This window comes from Artemia franciscana, chromosome 19 (assembly GCF_032884065.1).
Source record: "Artemia franciscana chromosome 19, ASM3288406v1, whole genome shotgun sequence".
Taxonomy (NCBI): domain Eukaryota; kingdom Metazoa; phylum Arthropoda; class Branchiopoda; order Anostraca; family Artemiidae; genus Artemia; species Artemia franciscana.
In genome coordinates, this window is record NC_088881.1 from 26,331,658 (window position 1) to 26,356,929 (window position 25,272).

A 25,272-nucleotide genomic window follows, 5' to 3' on the forward strand; every position below is an offset into this window, starting at 1 on the left:
AAAAGGGAAATCATGTTTTCGCACCCCACCGAACAGCATAAACAAGGAAAAAAATGAAAAGGCATTAGATTCGAGAGTAAATTTTCTAGGGATTAGGCGTTGTTGGATTTTGCAAGTCATGGAATTCTCTCTTCAAGATCCAAGTTAAAAATTGTGTGTGTTCTAGATTTCCAGGAAATAATTCTTGGAAAAACCGATCTAGAGTTCCAAATCTCTAAACTGCTGCCACCAGGAGATTTATCTGAAAGGATTGTCGGATCTGGACCAAAGCCGGCGGGGAGTAGGACTTATGTCCTAGCTATGCATTTTGAGGAACATAACCTAAACTTAATTTTTTGTTGGAAGGAGGGTGGGTGGTGACTCTTAAATTCTAGTCTAGGGGGTATCTAACAGAAGTAGCAGTTGGATCTCAGCCAAACTGGGCGTAAAGTAAGACAATTTGTCCTACTTGTGGTTTTTGTGGCCCATGTCTGATTTGACCTCTTTAGAATTCGATATAATTTTGTGGAAGTAAGAGCAATTGTCCTAGTCAGGCCTTTTGGGTGTCTGAATATAATGTGTCCTTTGTGTGGAGTAGGGGTCCTTAAATGAATGCCATCTGGACATCTACCAGAAAAGGTGGTTGTATCTCAGCCTAATTTGATAGGAAGAAAAACCAGAGTCCTAGTTATGCCTTTTGGGTATCTAGATTAAAAATGATCAATGGGGAGGGGTGGGAATGAGGAATCTAAATTTTCGTCTTTCAAGACGTCTAGCCAAAAAAGCTGTAGGATCTCAACCTTTGTGCACGATTCAATTTACTTTAGGGGAGGGGGTCCCTAAATTTAGGCTATTTGATGCATTTACCAAAATGAAACATGCATAAACATGAAACATGGGGAGGGGACTGGGCCCAAACTGCCTTAATATCCCAGTTTATTCTAGATTTCTTTGCACTTTTTTCTAATTATTATATAAACTGTTTTTATTACACCCCCCCCACCCCTATTCAGAAAGAAATTTCTTCGTACATGCCTGGAAGATGATGTTGGATCTAAGCAAAAACTGGTGGTAAGAGCTAATCTCCTAATAATGTCTATTGTGGGTCAGGACCCACTGTGACACGCTTAAGGGGAAGAGAAGGAGGAGAAGTCCTTAAGCTCTTTTCATTAGGATTTCCATCAAGGGGGCTTATAAGATCTCATCTAAACTTAGATGAAAGTAAGAGCAAGTGTCACAGTTTATATCATAGACTGGTAGTTAAACTGGAGAACATAGTTAGGGAAGGTAATGTCCAACAGCTGGCAAAATATGGTAAAAATCATTTAGTCTAGTAGCGCTAAATAGGTTACTTTTTTTGGTGGGGGGGGGGGCATTTGGAATTTGTGTCCTGAGCCTTGAATCTGTTTCGTTGATCCGTCCATAAAATAACAATAGTAACTGCAATAATAAACGTCCAAGTTGTGCATTTTAGGAGACCATTCAAATTTTAATTTCAGTGGAGAATGGGGGTCCTCAAATTGTTGTAATTACGATATGTACCTGAACAGGTCTTCGGGATTAGACCTATCTTGTTTGGAAATAAAAGTAAGCGTCCTAGTCTACTTGGTCCATTTTAGGGGGGGGGGTTAATCCTTTTCATTATGACATTTACCAAAAAGCTTTTCTGATCTTGTGGAAAATCGCTGGAAAATACAGCTAATGTCATTGTTGTGCTTTTTAGAGATTAAGACCTGATCTTCGCCGGGAAAAATAATACTTGGGAAGCACATTTCTCTTTACTAGCACAAGGCTTAAGCGTTGTTTCTGATTGCCCAAAAATAAAAGATCCATATTACCTTAGTATGTCATTTGCGACAAGCATTTTCACCAATTAAAGTTGAACTTGACTAAACTATTGCAAAAGCAATATGAAATTTCAGCTTGTAACAACTCCATGAAACCGAGGTAAATTCTAGTGAAAAAAAAAAGTTCACTTGGAAATGAAATTTACATCAACTACGGGCTATCATCTAGTTTTTCTTCCGTGAATTTGAGAAGTGTTCATTCTGTCCCCTAGGGGTAGAGCTATCGTCCCGGTTGAAAAGTGACATCGTGAAATCGACTTCAGTTTGAAATATAAATTTGCTGATGTTTTACAGAGTAAAACATCATAAAGAAAAAATCATAAAAAGAGAAAGAAGGGGTTTCTGAGCGGTATAATAATAAAAAAAAAGGTTGACTATTTTCAAGGGGAAGGTACTCTTCTGACCATTTTTGGTGGGGAGTGGATGTTGAATATTTTTCGTAGCAAAATCTTAATATTATAATTCTTTAAAGAAAATTGTGCTTTCAACTACATAGAAAATACGTAATTTAATGTGTCATGGTGCATTAGCCACTTTTGCCTGATAATATACATTCAGCTTGATATCTTCCGAGGTCATATAATTAGTAACTTCGCAATGGGAATATATAATTCTGAAATATGTTTGAGTAATTTTACTGTGAAAAATAGTAATGTTGCTGCCAAAATGATTAATTTTACGTGATTGTCCTCACAAAATAATTTATTTTAATTCAGAAATTTCTAATTTTATGTGATATTTTTCTTAATCATTTGCATGCTGCTGACCAAATTTCTAGTAAATAACTACATTTTTATTTCTAGTAAATAACTACATTTTTATTTCTAGTAAATAACTACATTTTTATTTCTAGTAAATAACTACATTTTTATTTCTAGTAAATAACTACATTTTTATTTCTAGTAAATAACTACATTTTTATTTCTAGTAAATAACTACATTTTTATTTCTAGTAAATAACTACATTTTTATTTCTAGTAAATAACTACATTTTTATTTCTAGCAAATAACTACATTTTTATTTCTAGTAAATAACTACATTTTTATTTCTAGAAAATAACTATATTTAATAAAAAGTAAATAGTTTATTATAGTAAATTTTTAGTAGATAACTACATAAAAACAACATTTTAGCTATTTCACTAAATTTGAAGCAAATGTATTTTACTAAGGTTTTTGTAAATTTACATATTGTAAGTAAAACTTTGACAATTTTGAGCCTTCAACGTAAAGCTAATATGTCATTTTAAGAAATTTTGAAATTAAATTTAAAAATTGAACCAATTTATCAACAAAAATATTAAAACTAATAAATAATTAGATAAATAATAACAAACACTGAATATTTAGATATTTTTAATAAATGCTATGCTAAGAATAATATTATATGATTTATATTCAACGTATATGAAAAATAGATAAAATACAATAAATGCTAATATTAACGCATAATAAAATTGTGTAAACAAATAATAACAATATTGAATTTGTGAAAACTAATTAAACTGAACTAAGACCGGGAGTGCAGCTCCAGCATTTTATTGGGGGAGAGTGGAGTCCACATCCGGAGAGTCAAATGGCATTGGCTAATTAAAATGTTTTTTCTCCTAATTAGTGGGGAGCAACTGCCTCCCCTTGCCCCCCTTCCAAACAACGCCACTGACTAATACTGGAAAGCTTTAAAGTCAGAATTAATTGTAATAAAATCACACATAACAGATATGCTACTGATGCTGCCTCCATTAAGCTTAAATAAAGTCTCGAAAAAGTACCTTATTGCAGGAGGTGTAGTAATTTTGTTTAATTGACTAAGAGAAAATTGCTGTCCTGTTTGATGACGATTGACAAAAAACAGATGAACGATAGAAGAAAGCGATTATAATACAGACAGTGCGCCCCAGGAGAGCGAAAATGTCTTGCATGTCTGTTTGGGTAAAAGATGAGCGAGGAGAAAAGCTATGCGTTTGCTCCAGGATTAGAAATTTTGCTCCAATTTAGACTTTGCTCCCATTTTACATTAAAAAGAGAAATAAATAAAAAGTAAAATAACTATGTGTTTGCCCAAGGCTCAGAAATTTTGCTCCAATTCAGACTTCGCTCCCATTTTACATCAAATATAAAAATAAATAAAAAGTAAAATAACTATCTGTCTGCTTAGACTTTGCTCCTATTTTGCATTAAATAAAAAGATAAATAAAAAGTAAAATAACTATGTATTTGCCCCAGGATCAGAAATTTTGCTCCAATTTAGACTGTGCTACCATTTTACATTAAATAGAGAATTAAACAAAAAGTAAAATAACTATGTATTTGCCCCAGGCTCAGAAATTTTGCTCCAATTCAGACTTCGCTCCCATTTTACATCAAATATAAAAATAAATAAAAAGTAAAATAACTATCTGTCTGCTTAGACTTTGCTCCTATTTTGCATTAAATAAAAAGATAAATAAAAAGTAAAATAACTATGTATTTGCCCCAGGCTCAGAAATTTTGCTCCAATTTAGACTTTGCTCCCATTTTACATTAAATAGAGAATTAAACAAAAAGTAAAATAACTATGTATTTGCCCCAGGCTCAGAAATTTTGCTCCAATTCAGACTTCGCTCCCATTTTACATCAAATATAAAAATAAATAAAAAGTAAAATAACTATCTGTCTGCTTAGACTTTGCTCCTATTTTGCATTAAATAAAAAGATAAATAAAAAGTAAAATAACTATGTATTTGCCCCAGGATCAGAAATTTTGCTCCAATTTAGACTGTGCTACCATTTTACATTAAATAGAGAATTAAACAAAAAGTAAAATAACTATGTATTTGCCCCAGGCTCAGAAATTTTGCTCCAATTCAGACTTCGCTCCCATTTTACGTCAAATATAAAAATAAATAAAAAGTAAAATAACTATCTGTCTGCTTAGACTTTGCTCCTATTTTGCATTAATTAAAAAGATAAATAAAAAGTAAATAACTATGAGTTTGCCCCAGGATCAGAAATTTTGCTTCAGTTAAGACTTAGCTCCCATTTTCTATTAAACAGTAAAATAAATAATAGTAAAATAACTATTTGTTAGCCCTAGGCTAAGAATTTTGCTCCAATTTAGACTTTGCTCCCATTTTACGTTAAATAGAAAAATAAATAAAGCGTAAAATAACTATATGTTTGCCATAGGCCCAGATATTTTGCTCCAACTTACACTTTGCTCCCATTTTGCCCTAAATAGAAAAATAGATAAAACGTAAAATAACTATGTGTTCGCCCAGGCTCCGAAATTTTGCTCCAATTTAGACTTTGTTCCATTTTACATTAACTAGAAAAATAAATAAAACTAAAATAACTATGTGTTTGTCCCAGGCTCAGAAATTTTGCTCCAATTTAGTCTTTGCCCCCATTTTACATTAAATAGAATAATAAATAAAAAGTCTAACACTCTTGATTTGCAAAAACAAAAGAGACTAATTGTTTTCCCCATAGATTCTTCGCTCGCTAAACAATGTTCATATGGCACCTTTCTGGGGATCCTTTTTATATAACAAAGTTTTGCCAGAATTTTTCTGAGAAGTAATTATTTTCCAGACAGAATGTCTTAGAAAAGTGGTTATTCTTTTTTTAATTAGAGAGCTTGAAAATTCTATTGTAGGCTGTGACCTGCAGAATACAAATTCGTGGTAGCACAAAATGTTTCTACTAGGCCATTAGAACAGTTATAACAATTGAATCAGATTTTATGCAGAAAAATGATAGGATAGAAAAACTGTTTTTCCATGTAGTCCTATCAAATAATTTTCCTATCAAAGAATTAATTTACGATATTCTATTCGATTCCCTTGGCTTTTGAGTAAGCTTTCAAAAGCACACAAGGCTTTGTAGCACAAACTGTTAGGTGATAATTAAAAATGACTCCTATATTTGAACCTTTCATAGCACAGTGTGGTCAAATACATAACACAAATGATGGAGAAAATGAAAAGATCATTAGCTGGTAATTATGTTACTATACAGGCATATACATACCTACACACTGAATGGTACGAAAAATGTCTCTTTCTATTGATCAGAAGAACCCTCCCGCGGTGCTTGTCTGTTACCCTGATCACTCTCAAGTTCTACCTCTGGGTAAAACCAATTACTCTGTCTCAATTCGGAGATAATTAGCTTAGTCTTAGTGAGATAAACTGCTATACCGGTGTATTTTAGTTACATATTTAATATAAAGTTGGCGGGGTTAGATATTTAATATAATGTGTTATGGGCAGTCTGCTTTCCATAATTTTCTGTTGCAGTTTCCATAATTTTGTTACTAAAAGTATTATATTTTCATTATATTTTTGGTTTATTTCATAATGACTAATCTAATTTCACTTCCTGAGTGTGGTTGGGATACCAGACAAGTACCCCTCTCTCACTTAAAACCTGAAAATAGTTTCATGAAAATATACTTTTCGATTATGACCCCCCCCTCACTTTGGAATTTGCTATGATATCCCTCCCTCCTACGGATCTTCCATGTGACACCTATGCTTTTACGGTGGAGACACCTAAATAACGGACGATACCGACCGCTAAACGGAAAATATCACTAGAATCATACACTTCTGGCAAAAAACACTGAAAATGGTGTAGACATAGATTAAAGCACTGGGAATGCAATGGTGACGAGAAGCACGTCGAGCGTACGTTCCAAAGCACCTTTAGGACCACCCAAAGTGCTAAATAAGTGCAAGTTTTCCAGTCTCTCTACAGACGTTTCAGAACTGCTGAGAATACGTTTTAAGATATAGAGATTCCAATGGTGGCTCAATGAAAAGCAAAGGATTGCCCTGAAGCAAGTAATAGAGTGCTAAAAAGTGTGTAAAGCGCTAAATGGAAACGCATATTCCATGGAATACGAAAACTAACAAAAACACAGTTTAAACTACTAGAAGTTCGACTATTACAAGAAGCAGCTCGAGTTCGTCTATCCAAGCGCGTATTTGTGTGTTCAAAAGCGCGCAAAAAGTGCAAAATTGATGAAACGTTTTGAGAAACGTCGGAAAAGTGGACATATAGTATGAAATATGGGGAACCCAATGGTGATGGGCATGAAGTTGCTGCTCTATAGCGCCCTATAAAGCACCCGAAGTGCAAAAAAAAAGTGCAAGTTTACCAGCATCGCTACAAAAGCATCAAAACTTCTGAAAATATGTTTTGAGATATGGCGATTCCAATAATGGCTTTACAAAAAGCAAAGGATCGCCCAAAAGTACTTGATAGAGCGCTAGTGAAAGCGTGTAAGGCGCAAAATGGAGACGTGTATTCCATGAAACACAAAAACTGACGAAAACATAGTCTAGAGTACTAGAAGTCCGGCAATTACAAAAAGCAGCTCGATTTTGCATGTCAAAGCACGTTAATGATGATGGGTAGGAAGTCGATCGATTGTTTTATATCACCCTATAAAGCAGTCGAAGCGATAAAAAAGTGTTAAGTTTAGTATAAATGTTTCAGTGACGACTTCACTCAGATTTAGCTTGTAACAATGCCGAAAATATCCCTGTAAATTAATTACCACAGAGTAGTAGTCAGAACGAAGATCAATATCATTCTTCGTATCGTTTCCTGGACTTAGCGGCCTATAGGGTGAAAATTGCTCGATCTAATTGCAATGAGGAGACTCATGATTGCAGTACCGGAAATGGTTAAAGCATGGGTAAGGATGACTGAGGAATTCCGAAAGTGAAGGAGCAGCGGATTGCCGAACTCCACGAAATGGGCTCGGCACTTCAGAAGAGGTTCCAGACAAATACTAAAAACCTTGTAAATACTCTAATAGAATAGGGTAATCCTTTCGATAATATGTATGGCAGTCTCGTTTCTATCGACTCCGGGCGAGTATCCCATTCTCGTGCCATCAGTAGTTACCACAGTCTGGAAATTTTTGGCAAATCCCAGTATGATATCTCACGGAAGAGCGTTTTGTAAAACGTAAAAGCCTATTGATTCACCGATACACCAAAACAAGATGCCAACTCCCATTCCATCACCGATACCGAAGTCGAAATTGATCATTCAGATGGCCAAGTCCGATTCGGCCCTATTTGCCAAACTCTATATTGGCTGCAACACCAGAGGTGCTGACTTGGAAGAGTTTTTCAAATACAAGAGCCAGCCTTTCCCTCCTTCAATCTCTGATCAGGATAATCTGAGATCCGGCAGGAAATCTTACATTGTAACTCTATTCACAGCTTATTCTTCTGAAGTTTTGACCGAGAAACCTCACGCCGATTCCAAAATTTTTGATAGTTTTCTTCTAGTCCACCTTATAAAGCCAAAAAGCAAGACGTTTGGCGAATTTGTTACAGAAGAAATCTGCCAATACCGGCGTAAGCAGTTCACAAGTGAAACACAGTGAGTTGGCGTCGTCTTTGACGTTTGTATGTCCAACAGCTTGAAAGCTCCTACAGGAGAAAAGCGCGGCAAGGCTATGTATCGGACAAGGCTATGTATCGGACAAAGGTTGAAGAAAGAAATCCAATTCCAAAAAACTGGACTAGTTTCCTTCAGTGTTCAGACCACAATCAGAGCCTATTCGAGTTCATGGCAAATAGATATGTGACGTTGTTACCAATCATTTGGTTGTCATGACTTCTGGTGATAGTGCAAGAAGTACTATATAGATAGCAGGATAGTTCTACACTGCCTTCATCAAGCGCGCTGCAACATGAAGTTGATCACGGTCAGAACGATTGATTCAGATGTAGTTTTTCGGCTCGTCTCAAAGTATCTTCATATTGGGGTTGATCAGCTGTATTTAGCCTACGGCCAAGCGAAGATTTTCCGCTAATTGCCGGTTAACGACATAGCAACTGCACTTCGCGAAGAAAAGGCGCAGTCACTGCTTTTTTTCCATGCTTTAAGTGACCGCGACACTGTGTACATATTCCTGTGGCATGGCAAAGGATTTTGGAAAGTATGGAAAGCACACAGTTTAAACACCCGTCTTTAACCGCTCCGTGCCGCAGGAAAACATCGGTCTTCAACCGCCTGTCTTCTCCTGTTCAGAGCTCACTGAAAACAACTTTGCACAAATCAAAAAGTTCATTGTGTGTGTATATTATAGATCAAGTGGGAGAGAGTCGGTAAAAAAGTTGAGGAAGTATTTGTTCAGGGAAAAAAGTTCATCCGTGCCGAGATTTCCGCCAACCCAGGATGCGCTAAACCTGCACAATTGGCCCGCTCACATTCAAGACCAGGTATGGTACAGTTCTCATCTTTTCATTATTATCGGGAAGAACCCCAACGATTACGGGTGGGAAAAAACTAGCAGTAGGCTTTGCGCTCCCCGATGGTCAACCTACCCCAAGCACCTGTCGCCTGTCGAGAGCTTATACGGTGCAGGTGCAAAAAGTGATGCACTGGGCGTTGCAACTTTAAAAGCAGCTCACTCTAGTGCACCGACTTATATTCTTACCACAGGTCCTGCCAGATGTAACGAATTTTTATGTATTATGTATTTTTATGTCTCTTTTAAGGCTTAAGCCTAACATAGAATCTTGGTTGTTCAACATGTGATCTGATATTTCAGTGAAGTACCATTTTATGAGGAATTATTGCCTTTTTTTGTATTCCATTTTCCAATAACAATGAAAATCAGGACAAGTTAGCTAAAGTAGCAAACGAAATGACTTTTTTAGTTGTGCATCTCCCAAAAATGACATGTAGGCCTCTATGTGTGTACGAAATCCTTCATTGTTTTCTTGTCATTAAGCTTCGTGGGTTCTACTGGACGCTCTAAGCTTCGTATTGCATGTTCGATGTCATTTCGAATTATCGCTTGTTTTAAGAAACTAATGTTTTGTAAATTTTCTATTTTCGCTCTTGAAGCAGGCATTAAGACATGCTAGGGCCTGACTCTGGCCTACATGTTCACTTTCTTTTCAACACCACTGGACTCTCGGTATTTCAAACTTTGTTTCTGCCAAATCTGAACTTTGTGTAATAAGCAGATGAGTTTTGCGCTTTTAGCGCACTTTTCAGTGATTACTACCTGTGATTATTGGGTTGCCCATACTTTATACGACATTATCACTTTTTCCGGAGTTCCTTCAAACTTTCCATCAGTTTTGCGTAGTTTTGAGCGCGTAAATTTGCGCTTTGACGCGTTGACTCGAGTTGCTACTTATAGTCTTTGGACTTCTAGTGCTCTAAACTGTGTTTTTGCCTGTTTTGGTATTACATGAGAAAGGCTATCCTATTTTGCGCATTTTTTTGCCATCTGTTGCCCGCTTTAGAGTGATTCTTTACTTTTTTTATAGCCACCATTGAAATAACCATATCTTAAAATGCGTATTCAGAGGTTTTGATGCTTCTGTAGAGATACTAGTAAACTTGCACATTTTTTAGCGCTTCGGGTGCTCGTAAAGGTGCTTTATAGCGCCCGCTTGACGTTCTTCCCGTCAGCGTTAGATTCCCGAGCTTTAATCAATATTTCCGCCGATTTTGGTGGTTTTTGCTAGAAGTGTACGATTCTTGTGCTTAACGGCCCCTCTAAAGTAAGTCTGTCTTTATAACCTGTCTTTGACATATTATTTGTAGGGCAAGTATGCAATTGTAGAAGAAATTGCTGGTAGGCATGTATACAATTTAATTAAGAAGCGGAGGAGGAGGGTAAACAGCTGAAATATAACAAAAAAGTCGAATTACATTTGCTTTTTATAAAAAAAAACTATACAAAAATATCAAGATTTCGTGTGGGCACCTGGGCACAAATACCCCACTCTCTCTCCTAACTTGGCTGCCTGCTTGAATACATATTTGCCGATGGGGTATTGTTAATTTTATCTCGTATTCTATACATTCATTTTATTGCTAGAATTTCACGACCGCCAATATTGAAATTCATTATGTGTATAGATTCGATATTCTGTTACTATGTTCTTTTTCACAGGAAGCCACTTATTCAATATTTGCGTGACAATAGTATTATTCTTCTTCAATTCTTCTGCTTAAAATCTTTGATTTTTTTTTCAGACCATTCGTCTTGGATTTCCACATCAACCGACGGCTATGGCTTATGACCCGATTCAGAAACTACTGGCAATTGGAACGAAAACAGGAGGATTGAGAATGTATCCTTTTTTCTTGTTTCTTTTTACAGGGGGAGTTAAGTGAGAATTTGTTAGGGGAGGGGATTCAGACAGCAGATATCAAGACACACTCAAGAACATTAATTGTAAAAGAAGATTTTTGAGTAGTTAGAGTTTTATTTGATATCCTGGTGATTAGGTTGTCCAAAACCAAAATACACTTCAGACAAAAATCTCAGTTTGAAGTTATGCAATCGGTTGAAAACGATCGTTCGAGGCGAAAACACTTTCATTTGCAAACGAAACCAGCAGAGAAAATTCAAAACCATTGTTAAAAACCAGAAAACCCAATATTCGGGTTGGAAGTTTTTTTAAATTTCCCATAGAAATTTTCGAACCCATAGAAATCTTCCAACCCTCTTTTGAAGTTTTAGCTCTGTGCGCCCTTGCAATTAATGTTACAGCAATGTTAGATTTCAGCATTGATTTTCCTTCCGTTTCATGGTTTATTTTATCAATATAAGATTTTTGAATCTATTATTTATATTGCTGTTGCCATGTTCTTTTTTCTAGGAGGCTTCTTAATAGAAGCTCCTAAAACAAAGGAATTGTCAGGTCTCTCTTTTTCAAATTTTGTCCTTGTCGATATATCCCAGAAATATCCACCGTCCAGAATTAAAGACTTTTACCGAAATGACGGTGTTTTCAGTGACAGCAGTTTGACGTTAAAAAGCTTATAGGCATAATTATTATTGCCACAGGGAAAGAGAAGGGGAGAGACTCGTGGATATAAAACTGGTTTTAAATAAATCTAGCAGCATGCGCGTTGTTCATAGTATATATATATATATATATATATATATATATATATATATATATATATATATATATGTCGATCAGTTGAAGAACCAAATTCTTAATGCTTGCAAGTGCAGATTAAGGGTAGGTAAATGGGAAAAGTAGAGTGGAGGGGTAATACTCCCCTTCTGTTCTTGAAATTCCTCCTTAGTGGAATTGGATCGTAAACTGTACTCATGGAGAAATATTCTACCAGACAAAATGCTCACAAAAGTTCCACAGAATAAAAATATACCCAATCTTTATTTTTATCCCATTTTTGCAGATACGCCCTTTTTGCCACTGACGCAAGGAATTTAAAATCCGCCACCGTATATTCGTTTCCAGCGTTTTTTTCGGCCCTAGATTCGATATTCAAACCTTCTTTAGCTCGTTGAAGCCTGGTAACTATTTTCTAGCGTTTAATATGAACTATTTAGCTTTTTTAAGTGGAAGTTTTGGGTTTTTTCTAGAGTTTCTGCGGCTTTTCTGAGTATTCCTATAAGGCATATGTCATGTGGCACTCTCGCTAGATCTGAAAGTGGTCTGTCTGATTCCTTGGAATCATTCTTGATCAGAACTTGTCTTATAAAATTCCACATCAATGCATTAAAAGTTAAGATTGTCAGGAATCTTGGCATTTTACGTAATCTGAAGCATACATTCCCTGGATCTATTATACGATTTCTTTTCTTTAGCTTCATCAAGTCATATATTTCTTATTGTTCTACCATTTGGATGTCTAGTTTCTAGTCAAATTTGGTCAGTATAGCATCTTTTCATGAGAAGGTACGACTAGTTATGAAGTTTGCAAATCCCTCTACTGTTAAATCCCTCACACCTTCTTTCACTTAATGTCCTTGTATTTACTTCGTTTTCTTTTAGACGGCTACATAGGATACTTTCAATTGTATTTTTGAGTCTCGCTTTTGCATCTGAAAGCTCTTTATATTATCTGCGTTGATTTTATCTGGTTGATTTTTATTAGAGTTAGTTTTAATTTATAAATCGTTATGAGATATTTTTCGTTTATTTATCATACTATTTTTTCGTTTCTATATTTTATAAGTGTGATTATTGATTATTTTTATCTAATTGGTCATTATATAAAAAAAATAGAATAATTTGAAAAGTCTGGTGGCTGATATCCTATAGTTTGATTTTAACCTATAATTTGTTAAATGTGGATCTTTTTTCTATCTTTATTTTTTTTTATCCAAGTCTGTGGATTCCCGCATCGCCCGATTTCAGTGTACCACCTGAAAAGCGGGTTAAAATTTGCTGTAACATTAAACAACTTCCATAGCAGTGTTGCCAACGCTTTGAAAGACTATACCAGTTTTCAGACTAAAATTGTGCCGCAAGCGATGAATTCGTGCCATCTGAACAGCAGGTTAAAAATTTGCCATAACAAACAGAAAATTGTCGGTAAACTCAAAATGAAACAAATATTCGAGTCAGTAAAGAGCAAGTGAACCCGAAATGTACCGGAAAATTTGATTGTACCATCACTTTTCCAAATGTACCATATTATACCAGGACCCCCAAATTCTACCAAAAAACGGTAGAATTGTACCGTGTTGGCAACGATCCACCGGACATCTAACATGAATGACGGTAATCAATGAGGTAATAGAAAAGTAGAGCTAAATAACCGGTTTTGCCTTCTTCAAACCTTGTGGTACAGAAGAAATAGCGTAAAGTACTCACCAAAACACGTGTTGTCTGTAGTATTTTATAAATCAATGCGTTCATAGTGACCATGGTAGTTTGCAAGTAAGTTTAATGTAAAAATTTGAGAGTTGGACGGCAATAATTACCGAAAAAAGAGAGATGGGAAGAACTAATGCAACTTCCGTGCTTTGATTTCATATTGTTAGATTTGGAAGTTCCTTGAAATTAATCTTTCTTTATTTTTGGAAGAACTCGATGTAGTAACTCTTTTTGTTGTTGCAGAATTAATGGAGGGAGGGGTTCTTGACCAAGGAAATTCTTGTAAATGCAGTTGCAGGTAAATATTAGAAATGCTTTTCAATATGGATTCTTATAATGGTAAATAATGAAACTCATTTTCAATGTACCAAATGATAAATTGATGCCAATATTCCTTTCTCTAGTCTCTTGTACAGAGTTCTCACTCATCTTTTCCCCCCTTCAAATATATCTTGATACTTCAACAGGTATCCTATGTTAGGGTGTGTCGGGAATCATTAGTTTACATAGAAGAGGCTGTCTAAATGTGATCGTGTAAGAGAAATTATGTTACTGTTTATTCATTGTTTAGGACCTTTCTATTTTACTAATGGAAAGGGAGGGTGTTTTAATGTAAGTTTGACTTTCGATTAATCAAGTTTGGCCACAGCGATAGAGATACTATAATATACTAAACTCCATTCTCCCATTCTCCATTCTCCATTCTTCCATTCTCTTTATTTTTGGAAGAACTCGATGTAGTAACTCATTTTGTTGTTGCAGAATTAATGGAGGGGGGGGGGTTCTTGACCAAGGAAATTCTTGTAAATGCAGTTGCAGGTAAATATTAGAAATGCTTTTCAATATGGATTCTTATAATGGTAAATAATGAAACTCATTTTCAATGTACCAAATGATAAATTGATGCGAATATTCCTTTCTCTAGTTTCTTGTACAGAGTTCTCACTCATCTTTTCCCCCTTCAAATATATCTTGTTACTTCAACAGGTATCCTATGTTAGGGTGTGTCGGGAATCATTAGTTTACATAGAAGAGGCTGTCTAAATGTGATCGCGTAAGAGAAATTATGTTACTGTTTATTGATTGTTTAGAACCTTTCTATTTTACTAATGGAAAGGGAGGGTGTTTTAATGTAAGTTTGACTTTCGATTAATCAAGTTTGGCCACAGCGATAGAGATACTATAATATACTAAACTCCATTCTCCCTAGATATAAACCTACTTGCTACTAATGTGTTTCTGGATATTTAAAAATGATTTAACGGGCTAGATCACAAAATTATACTTCAGAAGCTTATCAATACTGGTGCTCGGTGAGTGACGTTTAACTTGTAGTTCATACTTATCAAATAGGAAAATAGTATTTATTATTTTAGATTCTCTCTTAGATTTTTGTTTAAATCATACTTGTGGCTCAGAACTGTTATTACTTTTAACCTTTATTAATAATCGCTAGAACTTCTTAGAAAATACTGCTCCTGGTAGCCCTTAATATTTAGCTTACACTTATCAAATAGGAAAATAGTCTTTATTATTTTAGATTCTCTGTCTTGGATTTTTGATCAAATCATACTGGTGTGGCTCAGAACCTTTACTAATTTCAACCTATATTAATAATCGCAGGAACATCTTAAAAGCTTATGGCTCCTGAGTTTGGGCCAGTTATAATATAGGAAAATAATATTTAACGTTGTGATTCTCTTTAGGATTCTGTTTAAAATTAAATTAAAAAACGAGTTTTTTTTTAACTGAAAGTAAGGAGCGACATTAAAACTTAAAACGAACAGAAATTACTCCGTATACTAAAGGGGCTGTACCCTTCTCAACGCCCCGCTCTTTACGCTAAAGTTTGACTCTACCTCAATTCTACTTTATTAAACAGTAAAAACCTTTAGCGTAAAGAGCTGGGCGTTGAGGAGGGAATAGCCCCTTTCATATACAGAGTAGTCTCTGCTCGTTTTCAGTTTTAAGAAATAAGAAAATAGGATTTAACATTTTTGATTCTCTCTCTGTGATTTTTGTTCAAATCTAATTAGTGTGGCTCAAAACCTTTACCATTAATAATCGCTGGAAATCTTAAAACTTGTGGCTCCTGAGTTGGGGCCACTGGACCGTGGCCTTTCAGTTATAGTTTACAGTTATGAAATACGAAAATAAGATTTAACATTTTTGATTCTCTCTCTTGGATTTGATTCTTCTGAGCCATACTTGTGGCTCAGAACCGTTATTACTTTTAACCGCTAGAACTTCTTAGAAAATTACTGCTCATGAGCTAGGGCCACTAAATGGTAGCTCTTGATATTTAGTTCACACCTATTAAATAGGAAAATGATATTTAATATTTTTTATTTTCTCTCTTTGATTTTTGATCAGATCATGCTAGTGTGGCTCAGAACCTTTACTAATTTTAACATATGTTAGTTGTCATAGAAATATCTTAGAAACTTACGGCTCCTGAGTTTAGGCCACTTTTCAAATAGGAAAATATTATTTAACATTGTGATTCTCTTGATAATTCTTTTTAAAACATATCGATCTAGCTCAGGGCTGTTACTAATTTAAGCTATTAATAATTGGTAGAGCATCTTAAAAATTTACGGCTCCTGGTTTAGGCTCTTGGACAATCCTATAAATATTTTCCGGGAAAGGACTTGGCTAGCGTTCAAATTCTTTTTTTAAGTGTGCTTGAGATCTAAAAGAAAGACATATTTTGCCAGGAAAGCGTTATATTTTTCAAAACATTCAGAGGATTTGGACACAAACTTTAGTAGCTTACCATCAGTCGCCTATTGTAGACTTAGGCATTGGGTCAAGCCACTTTTTTTGTAAAGGTTCTTTTTTGATGCATAACCGCTTTAATCATTACTTGAAACTAATATTAAAAAACTCCTATGGGAAACAGAAATATATGCTGGAACATTCCAGCACATTTGTCACATTTTATTTCCAGCACATTTTTATATCCAGCACATTTGTCACATATATTTGTCACATTTTTGAAAGGCCAGCTTTTCAAAACTATAAGTAAATGAGTCATACTTGAACGTTTTGTAAACATACTGAAATTAACAGGACTTTTAGTGTCTTATAGCGGCATCAATTCTTGGAATTGTATGGCGTAGGGGAGTAAAAAAGTTTGTTAATCTAGAGGGGGGTGAAATTCGTTGTCTTTTTGATTTTTTTAGTGAAAATGCCAAAAAAGCCGTTTTGCAATATAAACGAAAAAATATGTTTCAGATTGAAAAAAATCGTAGGGTCCCCCGCCCCCTGACCCCCATTGACGCCACTGAACTCTTAATATTAGTACTAAGATGCAATGTCCAATGACTATGCTGCTTGAACATATTTATTATAGGAATTTTGAACATATTTGAACATATTTATACAATAGATACCAGATAGTAAAGGAAAATTAGCGTAATACGCGAGCAGATAAATAGCCACCAGTATCTAACAAAAATGGTAGAAAGCAATGCTAAGAGAGAATCAGACCCAAACAGCCGGGTTGGTCTGCTTCAAGTACCTTTTTATAGTTTTTTCTAGTGGTGTGGAACAAGGGCGTATCCATTATCATTTTTTATTGGGGGGGGGGGGCAAAAATTTCTCAAAAACATCTAAAAATTCTTTATATGCATTTTTGTCACTTTTTTACGGGTCGCACAAAAATTTTGGGGGGAGGGGTCAAACCTGGAAAACGCCTCGCCCCCCCCCCCCCCCCAGATACGGCCTTGATATGAAAAAAAGCCACAAGGGGCTCGTCAATGCGCTGCTTGTAATAACTTGAAAGTGTTCTAATGCTTAAATAATTTTAGGGACATAGGGAACTCTATTTAATTTTTCCCGTTTTTCGCTAATAAACCTCATATATTAGTCTGGGATAAAATACAGCAGGGATGATTATTTACTATCTTCCTCTCTTGATTTAGATGAAGAGTAAACAAATCGCTATTCTTGAAAAAAAGGAAGAAAAACAAAGTTCACGACGAAAAATAAGAACTTAAAAGCTGATAATCTGGAAATATTTCAACCAGCAAAAACTTACTTTGCTCTCGGGAAAACCAATATTGCTGCATTATGAAAGAATAACAAAGGAAATAGAATAACAAATCAAAAAACAAGAAGAATTGTGAAAAATAACAAAAAGCAATTAGGATGCTACATTATAAAATTGAACTATCCAGAAGCCAAATTGACTCAGTCCAGAAACACAAAAGAAAAAGAAAATGGAGAAACCTTGAAAGATGGCCAAATGCTGGAACCAAAGGTGTCATGTGACACTTCTTGTCAAGAGTATCAATAAGACATGCTATCAAGTCAACAAGCTCCACCGATTATTCTGTTCCTCTTTCTTAATGGATTTCAAGATAATTCCGATTTTCTAATTTTCCCAAAAAACTAAGACTTTACATTTATAACAGTAAATGCTAAAATTTAAGTAAATAGTAAAGTTAAGTAGCCAAACGCTGGTTTTTACTTTGAAACTACAGATCATGTCGATTTTTTTTGATTTCACTCAAATAGTTTTATAATATGTGTATCCTTGTAGCTTATTTTCCTTAACCTAACCAATAGACTAGGAAGACCTGGAGTTAATGTTCATTCTCGTCATACATTTGCTGCTGACCCACCAGGACCCGGACCTGGAGGGACCACTGCTACCACTGAACAGGGGAACGGACAAGGTATGACATTTTATTGTTTCTTGATCATACGCTCATGTATATGCCTTCTATGTCAGTAGGTCAGGTGACCGCAAAAGATGCGACAATCAGAGGAGGGGACTGGTAAATTTTTCTTAAATAGTTATGTTGCACGCTGTTTAATCAGTCTTATCGTTTTACACAGAAAAATGGCTTGATCAAAGGAACTTTATATTGTGCCCATGATTTTTAAATATGCTAAGTTGAATCTTATTCAGAATTTGAAAACGAGAAAAATATAATAGTTCATCAAGGTTAAATTCAAAGCATGGTGATCTTTCTTGAAATTTGGCTCTAATACAAAGATGAATGGAATCCAGATGTCTTGTTTTCAAGAACTACCCGTATATTAGTGGTAACTACCATTACTGTTTACTTGTCGCAATATTAAGCTGCCTTGGAATAATACTCTGGAAAAGACCACTCTTCTTTTCCATCCTTAGTTTCTTTGAACCCCTGCTTTCTCTGGCTACCTCTAATAGGATCCCTAAAGACCTCATGTCGTTTCTTATAATCTCGTTTAAGCCTTATCTTAAGGACTCTACTCATCTCTTTATTGCTTTGGGGCAATATACTTTATAGCAATATAGGGCAATGAGACAATATGGGACAACTGTTTGAGGGATTGTTCTGTTTCCATCTTGAAGACATCAAAGCAATCGCCTGGCCTTACTTTATGATTTACATCTAGTAGATCTGAAGTAATCCTTGACTAAGTAATGGAGCGAACAACCACGACCACTGACTATTGATCCTGGTCGTCGGGCAAAAGTAAAACACAGTGAACACATATAAAAAATTTTTACTCGATATTTCGAACACATATACAGTGTTCATCATCAGTCATCATCATCAGATCAGTGTTCATCATCAGAATTTTACTGCTGATGATGAACACTGTATATGCGTTCGAAATATCCAGTTAAAATTTTTTATATCTGTTCACTGTCAATTAAAAGGTTTCATCCCTATTTTGAACTGTTTTACTTTCGTCATGGAAAGGCAGTGTGGTCTTCGAAACTATCTACGTCGTTGGGCAATGACCATGAACCAAGTTTGGAACTTCTTTAATTTCTTTTAATAACCCTGTTTAGTCTCTATATTTTAATATGAAGCGTAATTAAACTGTACCAAATGTGATGAAAAAATCCAATGGGTGGGTTAAGATTAGTTATTTTTGTTTTGTTGGGGGTAAATGTTTCCTCCCTAATTATAGGGCTGTCTTAGCAATAAGCTGATGAAAGAAAATTGAACACAAATTGTTTACTAACAGTTCGCGATAACATATTAATTAGGTAAAAAAAAACAAACAACTAACAAACGGGACCACAAATAGAAAGGAAAATATATGAAACATTTCAAACTCATAAACGATCATAAAATGTAAAAGAATTTTAAGATTTATAAAAAAAAATTTAAATTTGTTTTTAAAATCAGTGAAGAATTTTCACCCATAGTGTTTCGAATTGTTGTAGAATTTCCTGATAATTCCATACTGTTAATCTGAAGGGTTGTGTCTGATGTTTTCACCCTTTTGAGGTGTTTCATATAACTATTTGCAAATTTTATCTAAGGGGGGAGGGGTCAATAGGGCAAGTTAGATCAATAAAAATCAAAGTTTGACTGGGCATATATATCTCTTGGAAGCGCACACATTAGTGAAATTGTTACTAACAATTTCCTTTGGATGGTGGGAACAGGCCTCATGGTAAAAAAAAACCTACCATTGCTTTTATGTCATCTATTCTTTGACACTTTTAGAAGGCCTTAAAATAAGTTTATATGGTGGGTAAATAATCAGGTCTCGGACGTGACTGTATTTCGGACGCGAGTGTGACCACATCTAATTGTGTCTTAAATTGTTTCTATGGCAGCATTGGTATACATGATGGTACTGACTGATGTAAATTCTAGATAATGGTACAGCTTAGTTCGTAACGGGTGCTAAATTATTTGTCCAATTGAGCATTGGTTGAATTCTTCAAAATTGTAAGAACAGAAAAATGTGCCATTGGAATGGAAAAGCTATGGAATTGAAGGGCATGTGGGTATTTTCCAGTCTTTTCCTTGGGTTAACTATATGATTTAGACTGAATAATCCGAGAGGAATATAAATATATATATATATATATATATATATATATATATATATATATATATATATATATATATATATATATATATATATATATATATATATATATATGTATAATATAAATATATAATATAAATAAATCGGAATAATCCGATTTAGACCTGAAAAATCTGTAATATCTGAGGAGCGGTAGTTCACGCTGATTTGTTTTTTGCTCGTGACCCTCTTTTCATTATATATTCTTTTCATCAATTTGTTTGTCCCGACTTCTTGTAAGATCGATTTTAATTTGTTAGTACCTCCATGGTCCTGCCAGAAGGCAATTTACAAGATCGATTCTTATCAGCATGATAATGAAAGTCCTATTTTTGTTCCAATGAAGGTTCAAATAATCCCCTTGTTCCGTTCAAAATACTGAAAAAGGGGCAAACTAGTTAGCCGTTGAGCTGGTAAAAGTGAACAATGGTGCCTCCAAAATGGGAATTCTTACTTTAATGCAATGCCCTCTGTCTTAAGGGTAAATAGCCTTTTATTTCAGCATCTTTGAACGTTTTTTTTAGTGTCTATTTTTTTTTTTAGCAAAATCAAAACTTGATTTAGGGAAATGGTTTTTTTTTTTACTTAATTTTCATTGTTTTTAATTGCGTTTATCATAACCGTCGATCAAAAAGAAAAGCATAGCATTTATAAAAATGTGCTGTTTTAAATATCAATCTGCAAGATTTTAGTATTTCGTAGCCAAGTTGAAATACATTACTAATATTTGTAAAATACTCAACTTTTTAGACGCATCAAGAGCACTTTTTTCCATCACAAGTCCTTTTGAGAGTAGGGCTTCGGTCCTATTATCACCTTGAGAAAGAAGCCTCAGCCCTAGTCCCCTTAGATGTCCTTATGACCATTATTAGAAGTTATAGAACATTTTGTTTTTCTACAACAAATAATGTTCTTTCGTTTCTTGCTGATCTACTGATCATTGGTTATGTTATGATCGCTGATCTACTAGCAAGCGTGAAACTACTAGACGTGCATTTTCAATGAATCAAAAACAGTATACTGTCTTTTTATAGATTTTAATGTCAAAATAAATAGTTGACTCTAATCTCTCTATACAAATAAATAATTCTTCATAATACTTTTTTAGGAGTTATAATCCTAAAATAATTGTAATATTTTGACTATTGAATCTTTAAAAGTCATGAGGGGCCAATTGGATAATGGTATACGAAAGTATTGAATTTTTTTTTTAATCCTTAATTGGTACCGGAACCTAGGAGAACTACTGTTTTGTTTAATGGAAATCTATGCTGTTACATTAAATTCTATATAACCCTTCAAGTAATAATTCTATATCTTCTACTGGTTGTTATCCCTCCAATTTAGGTCCTTTGGTATCTTTGAATTTTATTGTAAAATGATTTTTGGCTGCCTTGTTAGGGATATCAAGTCTCCAATTATGTGGGAACTTGATATTCATTGCCTTTTAACGGACAGTGACAAAATACGTAATTACCATGAATCGATTTTCGACTCTACTGCATTCATTTGTTATAGGACACCGAGAAATATTACCAAATAAAGTTTTGCCCAAGGACTTGGTTATGGTTGATTATATATAAAGGCGATGTCGGGCGTTCCATATTCACGACACCTTTCCTCCTTTATTGCTTCTTGTATGCCTATTTTGTAGATTGGCTCCTATCGTGGCAACCCCAGCCTAGCGGATGCCACGCTTGAGTCGGATCGATGGTTCTGAGTCAGTGCCGTGACTCAGCAATCTCTACATTTACACTTAGATGGTGGAAGTTGAGAGTGGCTCTGTTCTTGTGGCTCTTGTGATGTTCTCATCTATGTTTGGTTGGAGCTCCATGTCTTAGCAAGTTTTTGGCCAGGTATACTTTCTAATATGTGGAATTCTTGCTGGACCTATATATTTAGCGCTGCTTTAGGAATTGTTTTTTTTCCAATAGGAGTCGCTCTCTTTCTCAGAAATCAAGTGCACAAGGTGGTGCGTGTGAAGCGTTTTAGGGACTGTGCCAAACATGACAGAACGTTGTGGCGCACTTGGTGTTCCAAGATTTACACTAGGTGGCAAAAATTCAGCGCCTCCTCGGTTCTCTGTCCATGATTTGAGGTTCTGAAAGACAGACTGTCGACGCTACTTATAATCCACATTACCAATCATTTTCCTTTCTGAATTCTCCCCCACCAATCAAATTTCCAACTTTTTTCTTGCAACCTCCTTTGTTTCTTGAAGATTTCTGTCTAAAAGAAGTATGCGGCCATTCAAACTTAAAACTAGTAAACCGATCAAGACAGGATGGCTGTCGTTAACGTCACGCGGTGCTAATCATGCAATGATTTCGATTGTCATAGATTTAAAACACGAGTTTACAAACGAGGTTTGTGGAATTGATCTGATTCATCAGTCTAAATGGTTAGTTAACCATTTAGTTAACCAGTTAACCAGTTAGTTAACCAGTTAACCAGTTAGTTAACCAGTTAACCAGTTAACCAGTTAGTTAACCAGTTAACCAGTTAGTTAACCAGTTAACCTGGTTAGAAACCAGTGTTCGAAAGCAATGCAAGAAAATTTTAAATGCAACCTTGGTTAGACATAATTGTAGTGAGCCTTCGTCTTTGCTGTAAACTCTAATTAAAAAGTAAAATCACGTTAATACTTCTTACAATGGAAACATTAAAAAAATATGAACTGTTTTAAGAAAACAAAATTAGTATGCTTTTTGCTCTCATTTTCTCAAGCTTTGAAGTTGTGTGTCCTCCTTGTTGATCCTGTACCGAGTCATTCTTGAGTTAAAGTTATCGTAGTTAAATGCTGTCATCGCTACTTACAATTGGAGCTTCATCTTAAAACAAAAACAATGCTTCTTATTCTGTTCTTTCGGGTTTGAATTGCTTGACTTCGTGCTTTAAAAAATTAATAGGCAAGATTTTTGAAATACATACTAAAAAAAAAAAAACTCAACAGCGTTTATACACGGTTTATTTAATAGAAAAGGTTGTCTAAATCTTTTCCTTATTGTTCTTCCTTTTTGGTTGTTATTCTACTTTATTTGACACCTAAGTCCAGAAAGTGGATCATCTTATCCTAAACTGATTGATAGTCCAATACACGTAGTTTTTTTTTATAGATATTTTAACAACATTGTCCATACTTTACAATTCTTTTTATTAATTTTGTGACTAAATGGTGGGCTTGTGCTCTTAATTTGAAGCTTTGCTCTTTACTCAAAGGTTAGACGTTGAAAAATTGTCTTTTAACAGGAGCTATCGTTGGTTGAGATGTAGGACAATTTTCTCGTGACTAGCACGCTGGTACAGACCTAACGATTGTATTCCTGGACGAAGTGCATAAGCCTCTGCAGTTCACTATCTCCTTGAATTGGAACCTGTATGGCACCACAAATGATCGAACCCAATCAATTATAAAACTAGACCTTCATTGCCCGGGTAACGTGAAGCGTTGCGGCAACCTTTGTCCGGCTTCGCCGACTAAAGCGTTGCGGCAACCTTTGTCCGGCTTCGCCGACTAAAGTGTTGCGAGAGCAACACTTTGGTTTTGTTTCTTCGCTATCGATCAGTAATCACATCATCAAAGGCTATTCCTCAGCGTTGAAAAAACAACAACAAAATAGTATCGAAAGAAGGGACTAAATTGACTTCGCGGCCAGTTGAACTTTATCCTTTTCAATCGTAGACATCGTGACGGATGAAAACTCGGAACAATATCTTATATAATCTAGTTGGTATTATAAAGCTATCCCTAACTTTTCAGGGTCAAAATACCATAGATGACATTCTATTAATTATTACGAAACTATCTCATTGTTTTACATTCCGGAACAAATTACAACACCGGAAACAAATAATAGGTACACCAACTAGCGAAAGCGGCAAACCCCTCATTGCCGAAGATGATTATGAGCTAACAGCCGTTTCTCGCAATAGGCATCAAGTTCGCTGGAAACATATAAATGGGTACACCAACTAGCATAGTTGCAAACCCCTCATCGCTGAAGTTGACTGTTAGCCTAACAGCAGAACAAGTCCCCTACATGTCTTACTACTGGAACCAAATTGGTTTTACCATCAAATACACTGGAAACAAATAATAGATACACCAACTAGCAAAAGTTGCTAACCCCTCATTGCCGAAGGTGATTATTACCTAAAAGCCGACTGTTGCTTACAAGTCCTCTATATGTCTCACAATTTGTGTCGGCCTAGATTTCGTTTCAGTGTATACCTTACTACTGAAGTTGTCAACCCCTTGAAACTTTCAAACTGGTATACCTCATGAAGGAATTTTGTACCAAAAAAACGGATGTCATATGCTTTGATCAGCTCATCAAGAGCTATGGATTGCCGTCGAAAAAAAAAATTATATCTGTCTTAGTTCAAAAGTTGATTTTTTTTTGCCTTAGGCCAACTTTCTAACGTCACCACTTAGAAAGGAGCAAAAGATAAGCTCCAATTTCTTTAGCAATGAGAGAACTTTTAAAGTTTATTAGGCACATCTAATACCATTTCTCTACCGCAATCCCAAGTCCAAAAAACCGAATGATCAACTCAGCTGTAATCACGAACAGAAATGGGTAGAAACAATAGATGGCAGCACTTTCGGACCCGTGGGAAAATGCCAGATTTTTGCTTCTGTAAATTTTTCTATTTATCACTCAAAGAAGATATATTGGCTGTGGGGCCGGGTAATTGCCGACTATATTTAACACTTATAGATTTTAGTCCATCTTCAATTTGAAAGTGGTACCTGCCTGCTTACCTGCTAGAACGGAGCTTTCCACTCGAAAGCAGAAACATGGTTTGATGAAACGAAAGCTTGGCTGCATAACTTCAGATACTCCTCTCTGACATAGGCTATGTAACTCCACTTCACTTCGCACACCATAGGCTCTGGCTCGTGGACAAGCAAAAACCATCCTTTTTGGCCCCAGGCAAGAGTTCTGCGGAGCTTTCCAAAATGTAATTTCATATTCATCAATCTGGCCCGAGGTCCGCAC

At 35.3% G+C, this 25,272-nt stretch overlaps 1 protein-coding gene across 1 annotated transcript in view; it reads left to right on the forward strand.

The window, feature by feature from the left end:
• LOC136039490 (syntaxin-binding protein 5-like) overlaps positions 1 to 25,272 on the forward strand; it is a gene marked incomplete in the record, with an annotated part of 340,696 nt that overhangs the window by 43,030 nt on the left and 272,394 nt on the right. Inside the window, 2 exon segments of the mRNA XM_065723280.1 lie at positions 10,833 to 10,930; positions 18,011 to 18,120. Coding sequence (XP_065579352.1) covers positions 10,833 to 10,930; positions 18,011 to 18,120 — 208 coding nt within the window.